Here is a 16220-nt window from a genome sequence, read left to right on the forward strand (position 1 = left end):
TCCTCCCTCCTCTCTGCACTCTCTCTCCTCCCTCCTCTCTGTCTGCTCTCTCTGTTCTCTGGAGTTGATCTGTGCTATCGATGGACGCCTCTGGGGAATGGGACCCTAATGCATCCGGCTCTGGATCTACACGCCTGCTCCTGTCTGCTCCAGTCCAGTCTGCACCTGTCTGTCAGACCTGCTCCTGTCTGTCTTACCCCTGAAATGTAACTCTTACTACTAAATACTTCTACCCAAATAAGCAAATGAAGTATGAAGTAGTATGAATGAAGCAGAAAAGTTATAAGTATATTTGTGTTTAAGTTTAGTTCTGGTTTGAGCCGAGTCTAGTCCTGGTGTAGACCTGGTTTAGTCCCGTTGTAGTCCGGGTTCAGTCCCAGGTTTGTCCTAATTCTGATGTGGGGTGTGAATTAGCTGTGTGATGAGGTCCCGTTGACCTTGCTGGCACAGCGAGCACTACTGTTGGCACGAAACCAGACATTCAATTAGTTTTGGATGTGTTAAGAGCGTAAGCGCAGCATGTGTGACGACTAATGGACCATGAACTGCCCTATAGGAGCAGTGTCTGGAGTAACAGACATGTTATTACTGTACAAGTCAAAATTATTGTAATGCAAACTATAACAAATTATAACAAAAGTGACAGGAATAACAGTTGTCTCATAGTAATTTGGGCTTTTACACATTGTGAGAGGAGGAGCAAGTCGTACAGTAGTAGTAGTAGTAGTGGTAGTAGTAGTAGTAGTAGTAGTAGTAGTAGTAGTAGTAGTAGTAGTAGTAGTAGTAGTAGTAGTAGTAGTAATACTAATAGTAGGAGTAGTTGTAGGGGCAGTTGTAGTAATAATGGTATTGATGGTGGTAATAGTGGTAGTAAAAGTGGTGCTAGTAGTAGTATTAGTAGTTGTAGTAGTAGTAGTAGTAGTAGTAGCAGCAGTAGAAGTAGTGATACTAGTAGTAGAAGAAGTAGTGCTAGAAGAAGTAGTGCTAGTAGTAGTAGTATTAGTAGCGGTAGTAGTAGTAGTAGTAGTAGTAGCAGTAGTAGTAGTTGTGGTGGTGGTGGTGGTAGTAGTAATAGTAGTATTTTTAGTACTAATAGTAGTAGTAGTGATAAAAGTAGTAGTAGTTAGTAGTAGTGGTGGTAGAGGTCGTAGTAGTAGTACTAGGACTAGTGGTAGTAGTTAGTATTAGTGGAAGTAGTGATGGTAGTAGTAGTACTAGTAGTGGTGGTAGTAGTAGTAGTAGTACTTGTAGTAGTAGTAGTAGTAGTAGCAGTAGTAGTGGTGATAGCAGTAGTAGTAGTAGTTGTAGTAGAAGTAGTAGTAGTAGTTGTAGTAGTAGCAGTACTAGGACTAGAATTAGTAGCAGTATTAGCAGTAGTAGCTGTAGTTGTTGTAGTAGAAGTAGTAGTAGTAGTAGTAGTTGTTGTTGTTGTTGTTGTAGAGCACCATTGATTTTTTTTATTTTTTTTTTGCCATTTAAGATCTGCGGGCCAAGTCCAGTACTCATGCTCCTCCACTGGGTCGCTCCCCTCCTTCAGAGCCACCTAACTAGAAGCTGGCACCTGGCACACTCTGCCTGGCACACTTCACCTGGCAAACTGCACCTGTCTTTCTCTGGCAAACAACAACATGCTGGAGTCAATCGTGAGGCACAGCTTTTTATTCTCACTGGGTTACTCTGGGCTAGGATTTCAACAAAAAAAAAGTAGCAGTAGCTGAAGTAGTAGTAAGAAGCACAGATGCCAGTAGTAATAGTATTTGTGATGGTGGTGAAAGTCGTTACAACCATTACCTGCTATTTTATATGAGTATTTATATATGAGTATTTGTGTATGATTAGTAGTAGTAGTAATACAGTTGCCCTCTAAAAACTAAATATAAGATCTTTTAATTAAATGGTTTAAAGTCCTCAAAATCGCGTCCATAACAGAAACCCCATGAGTAGGCTATAGTATCTTGAGTTACCATGGCTGATGCTCTTCTCTGGCTCGTCGCTCTGTGGGGTGGTGGCGCTCCCAGACCTCCTCTCTCTCCGTCGGTGTCTGGAGCCGTGGGGCCGGTGGTGTCTGTGGCTCTGACGAGGCATCCGGACCCCCACGTACAGGGTCCGGTGTCCTGGAGGAGAGGAGACAGAAAATTAGTGTTGAAACTGGATACTCGTTTGAGCAGGTATCAGTACTAAAAAAAAAAAAAAAAAAAAAAGTCCCACTGACAGAACAGAAATGAACCTTTACTGAATAGTTTTAGAATCATCTTGAACTGAATCAGAGCACATAGACTAATGTACACCCATGGACCACTATGAACCTACTGGACCAATGAGGGATTACACACATACCGTAAAATCCAGACTGTTGAGTGCACCACCTAAATTTTAATAACATTTTAAAATTGTACATATATAGGCCGCACTTAAATATAAGCCAAAGGTGTCCACATCTTCAAGAACGTTATTAAGTTCAGGCTTCTGCTTTTATCGCCTCTGAAAACTTCTGTCGTCTTTTTGCTTTGAGTCAGTTCGTCACGCTGCCGTCGCCAAAAGAAAGAAAGAAAGAAAGAAAGACTTTTTATTATCATCGTGGTGTCAGGAATCAGTACTGGGCATTAAGTTTATTCCTTGGTATAGAGACCCTGATCCACTTCTTGTGGTCCAGCGAGCCAGATCGCCAATAGACTGCCATTGTAAAGTGAGCACACTTTCAAGTCATTCCTTTAATTTTCACATTAAGACGCATGCCAGAAAAGTGTTGAGCACAGAGCTGTAATCAGCAGAGAGATAAAGACACAGGGCTTCAGTTGTATCGAATCTCGGTTGAAGCTGACAGACGAGATAAGAGGAGCTGCGATCAGTGTGCTAAATACCCGTCAATATTCAGGGTCCCCATCTCTGAATTGTTGAGCAATACAGACTCAAATGTAAAAAAAGAAAAAAGACACCATGGTGGATGCCACAGACAGCCTAAACCGAAGAGGCTTCATTCAACTGATTCAGCGTATAAAATAAACTTTAATAAACATTTAGCCTTGTGTGAGAAATGCTAAAGTTGGACTAGACACAAACCAGAGTCTGCTGCTGTTACCTGAGCTCAGTGCTCTAGTGATGTAAAGTTCTTTTGCATTATTCTGATGACAAAATCTTGGTGATACGCAAACTCGTCTTCAGTTTTAGTGTTAATTTGATTGAAGTCAGTATACAGTGAAGTCCCTGTTTTGACTTGGTATAATCCTGTAGATCCGGTTTAGATCTGGCGGTATTCAGAAGACTACAGATTTTCTAAGTGGTTCTTGGTGTGGACATTTTACTAGTAGCAGTAGAAGTAGTAGTAGAAGAAGTAGTGCGCGTGGTAGTATTAGTAGTAGTAGCAGTAGTAGTAGTAGTAGTAGTAGTAGTAGTAGTAGTAGTAGTAGTAGTAGTAGTAGTAGTAGTAGTAGTAGTGGTAGTAGTAGTAGTAGTAGTAGTAGTAGTAGTAGTAGTAGTAGTAGTAGTAGTAGTAGTAGTAGTAGTAGTAGTAGTTAGTAGTAGTGGTAGTAGTGGTAATGGTAATAGTAGTAGTAGTAGTAGTAGTAGTAGTAGTAGTAGTAGTAGTAGTAGTAGTAGTAGTAGTAGTAGTAATAGTAGTAGTTGTAGTAGTAGTAATAATAGTAGTAGTAGTAGTTAGTAGTAGTAGTAATAGTAGTGTAGTAGTAGTAGTAGTGTATAATGGTAGTAGTAGTAGTTAGCTAGTAATAGTAGTAGGTAGTAGTAGTAGCTAAAGTAGTAGTAGTACTAGTAGCAGTAGAAATAGTAGTAGAAGAAGTAGTGCTAGTGCTAGTAGTAGTAGTAGTAGTAGTAGTAGTAGTAGTAGTAGTAGTAGTAGTAAGTGGTTCTTGGTGTGGACATTTTAAAAACACGATATATAAAATATCTCTAAAACATCAATACGATTATCATTTTTTATATGTCTCCCACCTCATTAGTAATGATTGTCCAAAGGAAATTCAAGCTTATAATGGCAAACTGGGAAGTCATATTGGTGCACTGTTAGCATGCTAGTTGTTATTAGTATGAATGGGATGACAAAACTTCACTCTGGTCTTTGAAAGTTGTGAAAAGTGCTCATAAAGTTGATCGCTGTGAGAAATAAGGATGCTCTGAACGCATAAGGAAGAACTTTGGACCTGTTTGGATCTAGTTTTGGTTTTCATGCTTTTAAAAAGGTAAAAATTGGGGGGTACCACACATTTAACCACATCAATTAATCAAGCAGCGGAGTGCACACACAACAGCTGCTGGACTTCATGAAGAACAAAGTACAAAATGGCCGCTCAGCCCTGATACTGTGGAGGGAAGGTGGAACAAAAGCTCCATGAGTGATTGGGCTGTTAAGATTGTCCTGAGTCCAAATTTGCATCAGTTCCACAGAGCAATGACTCACCCATTCACTGCACTGCATCGTGGGTAATTATGGACATTTGTATTCACTGACCTGCAGCCCTTTGATCACACACAATGTAAGTCTGACTATATAACATGATGGATTATCAGATTGTTCTTCACGTTCCTGGTTCAGCTGCATAATTTCAGATGGAGGGCAGGGGCCACGACTCTCCGAGATCCAATGATTTTTAAAAGAAATAAGGAATTTGAAAATCCTCATATATTACACTATTTTCTATGTACTAATGTAGTCTCTTCATCACAAACAGACCTGGAGTTGTGTTGTGTTTCATTCACACATGTTTAACACACAAACCCTGCACATTTAGACTAAGTTCTTCTCTCAAACAATTTTTTGATATCATATGGTAATACAGGAAGTGCTCATGTGTGTTTTTAAACTTCATACACCTTCACTAGAGGTTTTTAGATCAGGGGTCCCCAACCCCCGGGCCGCCAAAGTGCGAAATCTCCTTACACTTGCGTACACTGTGTGGATCGCGACTATGGGAGGAAGTGCACGTCTCTAAACCAGGTCTAAACCCAGAGGAAACCAGTTCTAAACCAGGATTAAAACAGGTCTAAACCAGAAAGAAACCAGGTCTAAAACAGGTCTAAATCAGGACTAAACCAGAAGGAAACCAGGTCTAAACCAGGTCTAAACCAGGTCTAAACCAGGTCTAAAACCAGGTCTAAAACCAGGTCTAAACCAGGTCTAAACCAGGGAAAACCAGGTCTAGGAAACCAGGTCTAAACCAGGTCTAAAACCAGGTCTAAACCAGGTCTAAAGGTCTAAACCAGGTCTAAAACCAGGGAAACCAACTAAACCAGGTCTAAAACCAAGATGTCTAAAACCAGGACTAAACCATAGCACGTGGACCATGCATTGTGCCTCCTCCTGCGCGCCACATGAACCGTGACTCTTTCTATACGGCACCAGTCTGTGAAAATATTGTCCCTAAGGGCACCACCGCAGCCCCCCACCCCAACCCCTGCCCTTGCAGTTTGCAGTGGTCCAACGTTCTTCCTCACTTATTCAGTCCATCCTAATTATTCACCATGATGAGTTTATAATGAAGGAATGTAATGCATTTGTGTCAAACATTAACACAAAACATTTGTCCTGTTGACTAATTGAATTTCCTCTTAAAGCTGTAGTATTGGAATCAGTATTGGAACTGAAAGTTTTTGACAACAGAAAATCTGTGTATCATTCTTTCACTCATTTTTCAAAATAAAACCAAAAATAAGAAAACAAAAAAACAACTATTTTCTTCATTATTTGTCTCCAAAACCAAAATGAAAAAACGGATAACGATTCTGGGACTAGACCAGGACTGGTCCCAGTCTCAGTCTTGATCTCAGTCCTGATCTCTGTTCTGGTCTCAGTTCTGGTCTGGGCCTAGTCTCAGTACCGGTCTGGTTCTGGTCTGGTCCCTGTCTCAGTCCTGGGCTAGTCCCAGTCTTAGTCTCAGTCCCAGTCTCAGTCCTGATCTGGTGAAAAAAACACAAACGAGTGCTTGAAAAAAAATGTGTGCACTTGCAGATTGAAATTTTCACTGGTGGAAAATATTTACACGCGGGAGAAAAATATGAATAAATGTGTAGATTGATATTTGCATGAACAGAGTGACATCTGTGTCTATTATGACAGATACAAGTCCTGGTTTAGTCCTGGTTCAATTCGGCATTGCCGTTTTATGGAAACAGGAAACTGCATTTTGGTTTTGGAGACAAATAATGAAGAAAATAGTTATTTTTTCGTTTTCTAATTTTTGGTTTTATATTGAAAAATGAATGAACGAATGACACAGATGACAGAAGTTGCTTATACTATATATCTGTACTGGGGAAAGACATTTTATTCAAATACACGGGACAAATCGAGTACAGGGCCTTTAAATTTCTTCCTCTTATAATAATAGTGACTGTGTTTGAATAATGCTCCTACATGTTGCGTTGATTATAAAAGGTAAGTTTATTTTATTCATAAAAACAGAGAAGACATTGAACTTTGTGCCAGGTTTTGTTTCATGTGAGTAAGTTTAGTAATTACACAGATATGAGCTAATGAAAGGTTTAAATATCTGCGTTTTGACAGTTAAACAGCAAATTGTAGCACATTTTCTGACCTCGCCTCCAGCTCCCCGAGAGGAGACTGTGTGCTGTCACTCATCATCACCTTTCCCTCGTCAGGAGTTTAATTTTAGCTCAATATGCAAATGTAGAAGTGAGTGGAGAAACTAGACTCATAATGTTTGTAACTTATAGTACTCAAGGGCTTCAGGCAAATGATTCTTCTATGATTTGAAGGATTTAGAGTTGTTTGTCGTGAGTTTATAACACACTCAAAAACATTTTTTCTTGAGAGAAAGAAGTATTTAAGTATTGTTATTTTTGTATCAGAATTTAAACTTTGAAACCATCAGAATCGATATATTATCAATAACTGGTATTGATCTGCCCATCTGGATGTAAAATAGGTTCTAAAACATATTTCACAATAGGCTCTGTGCACAACAGCGCCCGGCAACCACACTGTTAGTATCACTACTTCCTTTCCAATAGATGTGAGAAATTTGTTTGCGAACTCCTTAAATGCAAAAGGGAATCAGATGTGTGTGACTGCAAACCTCTGTTCAAACTGTTTCCCTTCCCAACGGAATTGAAAAATAGTGAAAGGTGAAGGCGATGGGCAGGATTGATCCACAGGAAGGACCAAGAAGGAAACCTTTGACTGCCTAAATCATCCAGAGTTTGCAGTGAACATTTTGTATGTGGAGCGCCAACAAAGCGGGATCCTGTTTGTTAATCGAGAGGTGCAGAAGAAAGAAACAAAAGTGATATGGTTCAAAAGACTTGAAAAGATCGACTTTGTCAATAGACACATTCCACTGGGAAAACAAACATGGTGGTTTGATGCTCACTTTTTGGGAAAATCCTTCTCAGTATGCACTGCGCAATGACATGAAGTCCAAGATTCTTGATGCATGTATTGTGTATCTATGGGGTTTTTGCTGAGTCGTGCTAAATGAATAAATATTTAAAGATGAGGCATTGAACAGGAGCTGTGCATGGATGTCACTGACATCATGTTCAAAAGTACACTCATCAAATTAATACTACCGAAGGGCACTTCTGTGTTTAGAAAGAGAGGTTTGTTTCTCAGGGCTAACGCTAATGCTAATGCTCCGTAATAAATCTTAAAACCACAAACTAAAGTGTTCTGCGCATAAAAACAACTGGGTAGTCTTTATTTCAATTCATTTGAATTTTAATTGTTGTTTATTTTATGTTTTATCATTTTAATAAAAATAAATTATAAATAAATAAAAATAACTCTGTGATGTCTATTGCCATGTCGACTCTAAACAGACTGACCCACAGGAGGACAAAATCTGGATTCAGCCGAGTTAAAATTCAGCAAATATTTGTACCACAGCTCTGGACTACAAAACACTTTCTATCTAAATATCAAAGCATCACTGATATTATGGGGTCCGCCGCCTATTCTGACATCTTTTCATTAGTCTCTATTTAGATGTATTGGTTTTCCGACAATTTTTTGCCAACACACAAAATCAACACACGATGAAATGAATGAAGCACAAAGGGCCAATGCAGCATTCATTTTAGATTAGATATTTTTTCCTGAAGTTGGGCCTATGCTCTTTTTTAAAATGCATGACTGGACATTTCCCCCTGTCTGATCTCCTCTGTGGCTGAAGTTTTCTCTGATCAAGAGTTTTGCACCGGCCCAAGCATCGTATGATATATGGGAGCGCAAAGTGTAATAGACTATCACATTAATATTATTCATGTCAGGAAAGTAGATTGTTTGAAAAATAGTAAAGTGCTGCTACTCTGACAATGAGGGAAAAAAAAGTTGAAGTAGTGGGACGTATGACTAAATAGCGACAGCATGGAACCTGCTATAATGTAAACATGCTGTGACAATAGTTGTTTACTTGGAAATGACAAATTAATCCTGTCACATATGAATATAATGTAAATAAACATGTCACCATATAATAAATAAGACTGTATTTAGATATATTTATTTACATGAATCGACCAATCGTGACTAGTCCACTATTTAGTCGTATTTTGATCATCCTAATCATTCTCTGGACTATACAGAGTTTACAACACAACATTCAAAAAGACCTTTTCATAACAATAACTGACATTATTCAAATCGTAATGTCGAAGAAGAATCAATGATTTCTGATTTTCCTCAATAATACACTTACTTTACTCTAAACTATGTTCTATGTAGAAGCCTCTCGTGTAATGTAAACAAAATAACCATCTGTCTAATCAACTTAAACTAATAACTGACTCGTCTGTTCTTCTAACAGTCCTAAGTCTCAGTCCCTCTGAGCATCTCCCATCTCAGTACAAACCAGTCCAGGCCTGCTGAGCGTCACAGATCACATCAGACTGGGCTTTATTTTAAAGTTGGTTTAAAATGAATGAAGCTCACCCTCCAGTTCTTCTTTCTCATAGTGGATGTTGCTGGTGCCTCCCTGGTCCACCACCACCTCCTCATCAGGCCTCTGCAGCACACAGGAAATAAACACAAATCAACAAGACAGCTTTGACTATGCGCACCAGAGTTAAGGAAACACAAAGACAGAAGAGGCAATGCACCGATCCAATACTGGTGTCTGATATCGGCACTGATACTGAAACATTTGCTGGATGGGGTCTCCGACCCGTACTCTGCACAGATGTTTCTGTACACTCTGCCCGTCACTTGGTTATGTCGCTCCATGTTTGTTTCCCTGCAGTTATGTGCTGGACTGTCTCAGGAGCCTCTTTGCACAGTCTACACCGTGGGTCTTGTCTGGTGTGGTAGATCTGGGCCTCTATTGTTCGGGTGCCCAGGGCCTGTTCTTGTGCTCCAGGATGAGCCTCTGTGGGTCCTTCAGACCAGCCCTCTCAAGACATTGGGGGGATTTCTTGATATCAGCCACTTCAGTTCTGTTCCGGTGTAGGGGTTTGTCCTGCCATGATGGTCCCTCCAGCACCTCTTCCTCTGAACTCCACTGTCTGAGACGTTCTCTGAGCACCTCATCTGTCGGGGGCCTTGTCCTTGATTGGAGCTTGGACGTTTCATCCTGCACTGGCATTGGTTGATATCGTAATGGGCAGACACTTTAAGCTACAGTATCGAAATCACTAATTGGAACTGAAAAAGCTGGATTGGTGCACCCCTCGTCAGAAATTGGTGTGGGAGTAATCCTAACAACAACTAGCATGCTAACAGCAAATGACAGTAAAATGCAGACAGTGCACAGCAGACACATTTTGACCTCAAAAGCTGTTTATACAGTTTATCTGAAGCAAGATATATTTTGCTCAAATACATGAGGAAAAACTAGTAAGTAAAAAATATATATATACAGTATATGTCAATATGTATACAAAATCTTGTTAAAATGATCCAAATGTGCTGTTTAATCTAAAAGTAAACCTCAAAGTATAAAGTGATAATTCAGTTATAAGATGAAGCACATTCACTTTTTGTATTAACCTGAATCAACATCTGCAGGAACATTCTAGCACTTTACTCACGGATTCCCAAATATTATCAAAGTCATAATTGTCTTCTTGAATAAAAATATACAATTTAATGAAGCAGATTCAGAATTAGTAGATAAAAATGAACTAAAAAGACAATTACATAGCACATAGTTTTATCTGCTCTCAACCAGGCAAAAAACCTCTCGACTAAAACTCTACTGAACAAAAGGTAAAAGGGGTTGCTCACTTGAAAACTACCACTTCATGACATCACTAGGTGGAACAGAGCATTTTGAGCTTTAGAGATGTACACAGACTGATAATAAAGGAATACTCAAACATAAACCACAAAAACATGATCAAAATATTAAAAGTGCACTATGCAACTGCTTGACGTCATGGAGATGTTCCACAGTATGGCATTAAAGATCTCCATGGACACAAGCAGCTACCAGTTACAAAAATACATACATTTAATGCCTTACCGACAATTCAGCGCAGAGCAACAGAGCAACATCTCCATGGAGAAAAGCAGAAAAGTTACATAGTGCAGCTTTAATATGACACCACATTTGATCCACGCACTCACCTGCATCACACAAGATAAACCGAATTCGAGGAAATTTTGCATCTGTCGTCTTCAGTCTTCAGCGCTGTTGGAGCATTGACGCCACAAAACGCACTGAGTCACACACAGACACACACACACAAACACACACGGGCCTCTTTACCACAAATCAAATCGAACTAGATTATCCAGAGAGCTGTCACTGCTGCTGCTGGGACCTACTGCGGTTTACACTGTCCCAGAGCCAAACGCAGTGTTTAAAGAGGAGAACACAGAGACTAAAGCAGGCAAACTCATCGTAGACTGGATCATGTGACTTCAGAACATTTAAACTGACCTTAGTTTTACATTAAGCTGAGTGCAGGATGTTTGGACTTGCTTTATGGTTAATATCTGTTTAATAACTGGGACTATGAACATGAAACTATAACGGATCAGCACTAGATCATGAATTAGTCTGTCAACGATGTGACAGTTTATTTTGTGTCTCTGTTAATAATAACTCACTTTATGAACAAAAACAATGTTGTATTAAAGGGTCCATGTTACACTGTTTTATGATCATATGTTCCTGCTGCTGTGAGCCTCGTCATTTTGATCTTAAAATATTTGTATTAACCCACTCTCCTCCTCATATCGAGCCTAGCTCCAAATTCACTTCTCTAACAGTTAGCATTATGAGTTTCATTTGAGTGGAGCTGAACAGTGTGTGTGACATCACACTCTCTTAGTTCACTTTTTTAGACAGTCTGTGCCATGAACACTCGTATTGATCACAGACTCCTGAAAATGTGTTGTTTAAATCTGCTTTGCATTTTAAACCTTTTTTGGTAGTGTTTGCTAATGTGTGTGTTGTGTCACCATGGTAACTGCTGACCAGTTCATGACAGATATACATGTAGATTCCCCCAGCATGATGTCACTGCAAAGTATAAATGTAAAATAGAACATTATTACAAAGTATTTGCAGAGGTTCCTTTTGATTGTACAGATGATTTACTGTGAGACCGTCAGAGACACTTTATTGATCCCGAGGGAAATTCAGGTTTTGCTCAGCAACTGTTACAGTTAATGTTGCTGCAACATTTCCACTGCACGTTTCAGTGGTCTTTGGTCACTTTTTCCGTAGTCTCAAAGGCAAAGGTTCCAGTGCAGTTTCACACATCACACACATCAACATTCTAATTGAGCAGGTCAGTGGTTCTTAAACTCTTCACTTAAGAAAATATTTGACCTTCCGAGGGCCACTAGATGGTCTAAACCTGGTCTAAACCTGCTCTAAACCAGGATTATTCCAGGTGGTGATGAGCAATACCAGTATGTTTTGTTTTGTTCTGATATTGAGTAATACTATGGCAAATATCAAAATGATTTGAATTGAAACTCCTTAACTGTCATCAACTTGACTGATGTTAAAACTAATAATTAAATAGATACCCAAACATGAAACTGACAACATTTTCTTTAATTTTCAATACCTCAATGTAACAATATTGATCAATATCATATCAATATATTTGGTATTGATCCGCCCATCTGTGTCTAAAACCAGTTTCACAAATGCTGTACAAATTCTAAACCTGGATTGACCCACAGGAGGACACAAATATGGATTCAACTGATTCAGCAAATATATGTACACACACCACTGTTTGAAAACCACTGGAGTGAAAAATGGTTTCGACAGAAGTATTTGTGTGTGTAGAATGTGTACAGGAGTCGCAGCATCACTCCCGTCACGTTGGAGTGATCATGTGTCACGGTGTACCCACCACTGAGAACAGAACACATTTAGTAAAATGTAAATATAAACCACAGCAGAATATAAAGAAGACTATATTTAGAAGAAGGTCTTACATAACAGCACACATGTAAATAATGGATGCAGACGCCTACACTATGTGAATACATTTGGGAGCAACAATGTTCATTTTACATACAATTCTTTAACATGAATGAATATTTTTATAGCAAAACTTAAAGTAGGACCTAAGCCCTAAACTAAACAACCACATTTCAGATAGAGCTGCAGAGAAAAGAGTGAGAGAGGAGGGGGGTGGAGTCTGGACATATAAGGAGAGCTGTGATTGGTCTAACAGGTGTCCATGCTTCAGACTCATGTATCAGAAACACGGGACAGTGCTGCATGATGTCACCAACTACTGTAAATTGCAGAGCCCATAGATTTTCTGCAGTAATTGTAATTTTTTTTAGTAGATATTTAAACCTGTAAAATTCTAGACATGTAATTGTAATTAGTTACAGAGTACCAGTTGTCCCAGTGTCTCAGCTCCTCTCTACACCAACAAACAGAACTGCATAACATCTCCTGCTCTGACTGGCCCAGATCACACCATACGCAGGTTACAGTTTTAAACAAATCATTTCACTTTTACACTTTTAGACTGATCCACTTAAAAGCATAATTGAAAATGCTTCTAAAGTTATGTTAAAAAGTAACTAGTAACTACCCAAGTAGTATTTTTCATCTATACTTTTTACTTAAGTAGTGTCATAGCCAGCTGCCTGTGCCACCGCTAAACAAACTGTACACGTCTACTGTAGCACTGACACAGCCTTAATCAGCCTTTAAATTGGCACACATGGGCACACTTGGGCACAACCACATGGGCACACATTAGATGTGATTTTTATGTTTATTCGGATCCCTATTAGTTGATGTCCATGACACCAGCTACCCTTCCTGGGGTCCACATATAACGATGGGCACACCTGAGCACACATGGGCACATCTACGCACACATGGGCACACCTGGGTACACCTGGGTACACATGGGTACATTTGGGCACACATGGGCACACATGGGCACACATGGACACACACGGGCACACATGGGCACATCTACGCACACCTGGACACACGTGGGCCAACCTGGGCACACACAAGCACACCTGGAGACACACATGGGTACAAACGGGCACACACGGGCACACACATAGGCACATACGGGCACACACATGGGCACATATTGGCACACCTGGCCACACCTGCACACACCACAGAGGAAAAGTCAGGGGCTGGTGGTGGCTCACAGTGGCTCTAACAAGTACAATTTTGGCTGTAGTACTTGTACTTGTAATCAAGTAGCTATGTAACTGTACAGTTACTCGAGTACACATTTTCAGTACTCTTTCCACCACTAAAAAAGGATAAAACGCATTGTGTTTTCTCTATTTAAGCTGTATTTAAACAGATATAAACAATATTGAAGAACTAATTTTATTTACACCCAATGTTCACGATAACTGGAGATTTTTTCCCATACTGAGCACGTCTCATGTTTCTATAGTTGTATAACACACACACACACAAACACAAACACACACACACACACACAGCCTATGCATTCTCATCTCAGAACTTTATGTAATAAGAGTGTGAACTTAAGTCAGCTGTAATTCCTCTGTCGTCCCCCAGGGGTCTGTCTCATAAACAGCTCATAGCACTAAACACAAAACACTGTATGCACACAGTCTACAGGCTCTCACACACACACACACACACTGCACAGGCTCAGCTCGATGTGCTCAGCTCGATGTGCTCTGTGTGAGACCAGAGGGATGGTGCTGTTTCCATGACTGGGCACGGCAGGTCCATAGGGGGCACAAGACCTTTGCACAGGAGCAGTTTAATTAGAAATCACAAGATAGACTTTATGAGCGCTTTATAAGAGCAGACAATGGAGGAGCAGAGGAGAGACTTCTGCTCACTGGTTTGTAACAACGAGGTGAGGTTATGTGCATGTGTTTAAACGGCCTATATATGTTCTAATGTTGTTTCCTCATCGCATACAGACCTGGAGTGTGTTTTGTTTCATTCACACAAACATAAACCTGCACATTTAGGCTGAGTACTTCCCATCTCTGTTGAACAAAAGGTAAAACGAGCTGTTCACTTGAAAACTACCACTAAATGACATCACAAGGTGGAAAGGAGCATTTTGAGCTTTGGAGATGTGGACTCCTCAAATGTGTGAATGAAAAACACAACTCCAGGTGTGTTTTGGAGGAGGTAACAACATTCTAACAGGCTTTAGGTTTAGTTAAAAGGGTGGTGAAAGACATTTGAGTCATGGACAACATTTCAAAGCCTTTTCATATGATCGATATTATACAAAACCCATAGCATGACATGTGCCAGCCCAAACTTTAAATGAACCATATTTAAGTTGAGGTGATGGCACATCCTCTGCATTTGACACTTCCTTCAATGCCAGTGGGCTTTAACCAGAAGCAGTGGCACCCATCTCCAGATCTTAAAGGTTGTATGGAGGATTTTTTTTTTTTTTTTAATTTCAAATTGTCCGTGAAAGTTTAAAATACCATTACAGAGACACAGCAGCCTTGTAATTATGATGACCAAAAAAAAAAAAAAAAAGAATGAAAATCTATCAACTGTGGACGTAGTGATGCCAGATAAACATCAGCCAACAGATAACGAGGCTCCGTCATTTTCTATTGGCTGTTGGGTTGTCAATCAAACTCCCTATATTTTTTGTGTAACTGACTCGTCGGCGCGCGGGGGTTACGTGGTTTATGCAGAGGTTCTTAGAGGCTTCTTCAAACTGTAGCTTCCTCACAATTCACACAAAGTTTGTTGCAATGGCGGACGAGAATCCACGACCAGTTCGCCACAAAAGAAAGTCCGTTTTTGAGGTCGCTGAAAGAAGAAGAGAAGGGGAAAAGGAGCAAAACCAAACTGAGGTGATTCTTGGAGATTCCTTCCAGCGATTGTGCGACTGAAGCAGACGAAGGGTCTAGAAACTGATGCGTCAGTCGATAAATTACTTCTAGACAGGTCACTGCAACAGTAATTCTGAACGCGCACTGGTTGTAAACAAGTGTGATTTCTAGAGTAAGGAGGAGATGTTTCTACTGAGGAAGCTGTGGAGGAGGAAGGTGGTGTCACACATGCACAACATTTGACAAAGGACTGTTGCTGTATTTCTCTTCCCTTAAAAAATCCTCTATACAACCTTTAAGCTCATCAGCAGAATCTTCTTGTTGTAAATGTTCAGGTTGATGAGGGAGGATGGATAAGCTGGAGGAAACATCTAGACAGACAGAACGTGCAACCTCATGGATCTGTAATATGACCTGAATAAGTATGGAGTAAGAAAGCTTTCAGAAATATCCGTGTGTATTGTTGAACATAAATATATATTCGTAAACTCTTGAATGGCAGCTCCTTGTTATGCCATTACTCTAGAAGTTTTTTAAACTTCATCCAACTCCTTTTGAGCACAAGGTCCCAAATATGTACTTGTTCTTTGATATTGTTGTTGTTGGTGTACTTCGCTCAAACAAATAAAATGAATGAATGAACTCAGTTTTTACCCTCCGCTTTTACCCTGCACTACATCTTAAATTGCCGCCTGATTTCAATCAATGTTTCTTCTGCTCAATAAATAATGCCTGTGAAGTGATGCCGTATTTTTGACAGTACTGAAGATATTGTAATTGTACATTTTCATTTTGTGATTGTAATTCTTGATGTCGGAAATGTTCAGTTCATATGGATAAAATACATGTAACACATTTTATGTATGACTGGACTCACTCGAGAGTTTACAAATATTTATTTTAAACTCAACTACAAACAAATATGCATTAATTTCCGAAATATGCACAGATTTCTTAGCCTGATTCCTTGATTGCTGCTATTTGGTCATGATGTATGGGGCTA

At 39.7% G+C, this 16220-nt stretch overlaps 1 protein-coding gene across 1 annotated transcript in view; it reads right to left on the minus strand.

Annotated features, from left to right (window-relative positions):
- The window catches only part of slc4a8 (solute carrier family 4 member 8), a 65227-nt gene extending 63118 nt beyond the window's left edge, over positions 1 to 2109 (minus strand). Inside the window, exon 1 of the mRNA XM_055160318.1 lies at positions 1977 to 2109. Coding sequence (XP_055016293.1) covers positions 1977 to 2085 — 109 coding nt within the window. The 5' untranslated portion in view covers positions 2086 to 2109. The remainder of the gene's footprint in view (positions 1 to 1976) is intronic.
- Positions 2110 to 16220: the final 14111 nt, after the last annotated feature.

The sequence above is a fragment of the Boleophthalmus pectinirostris genome, unplaced genomic scaffold (assembly GCF_026225935.1).
Source record: "Boleophthalmus pectinirostris isolate CB_2022bp ecotype Guang Dong unplaced genomic scaffold, ASM2622593v1 HiC_scaffold_3, whole genome shotgun sequence".
In the NCBI taxonomy this organism is placed as follows: Eukaryota; Metazoa; Chordata; class Actinopteri; order Gobiiformes; family Gobiidae; genus Boleophthalmus; species Boleophthalmus pectinirostris.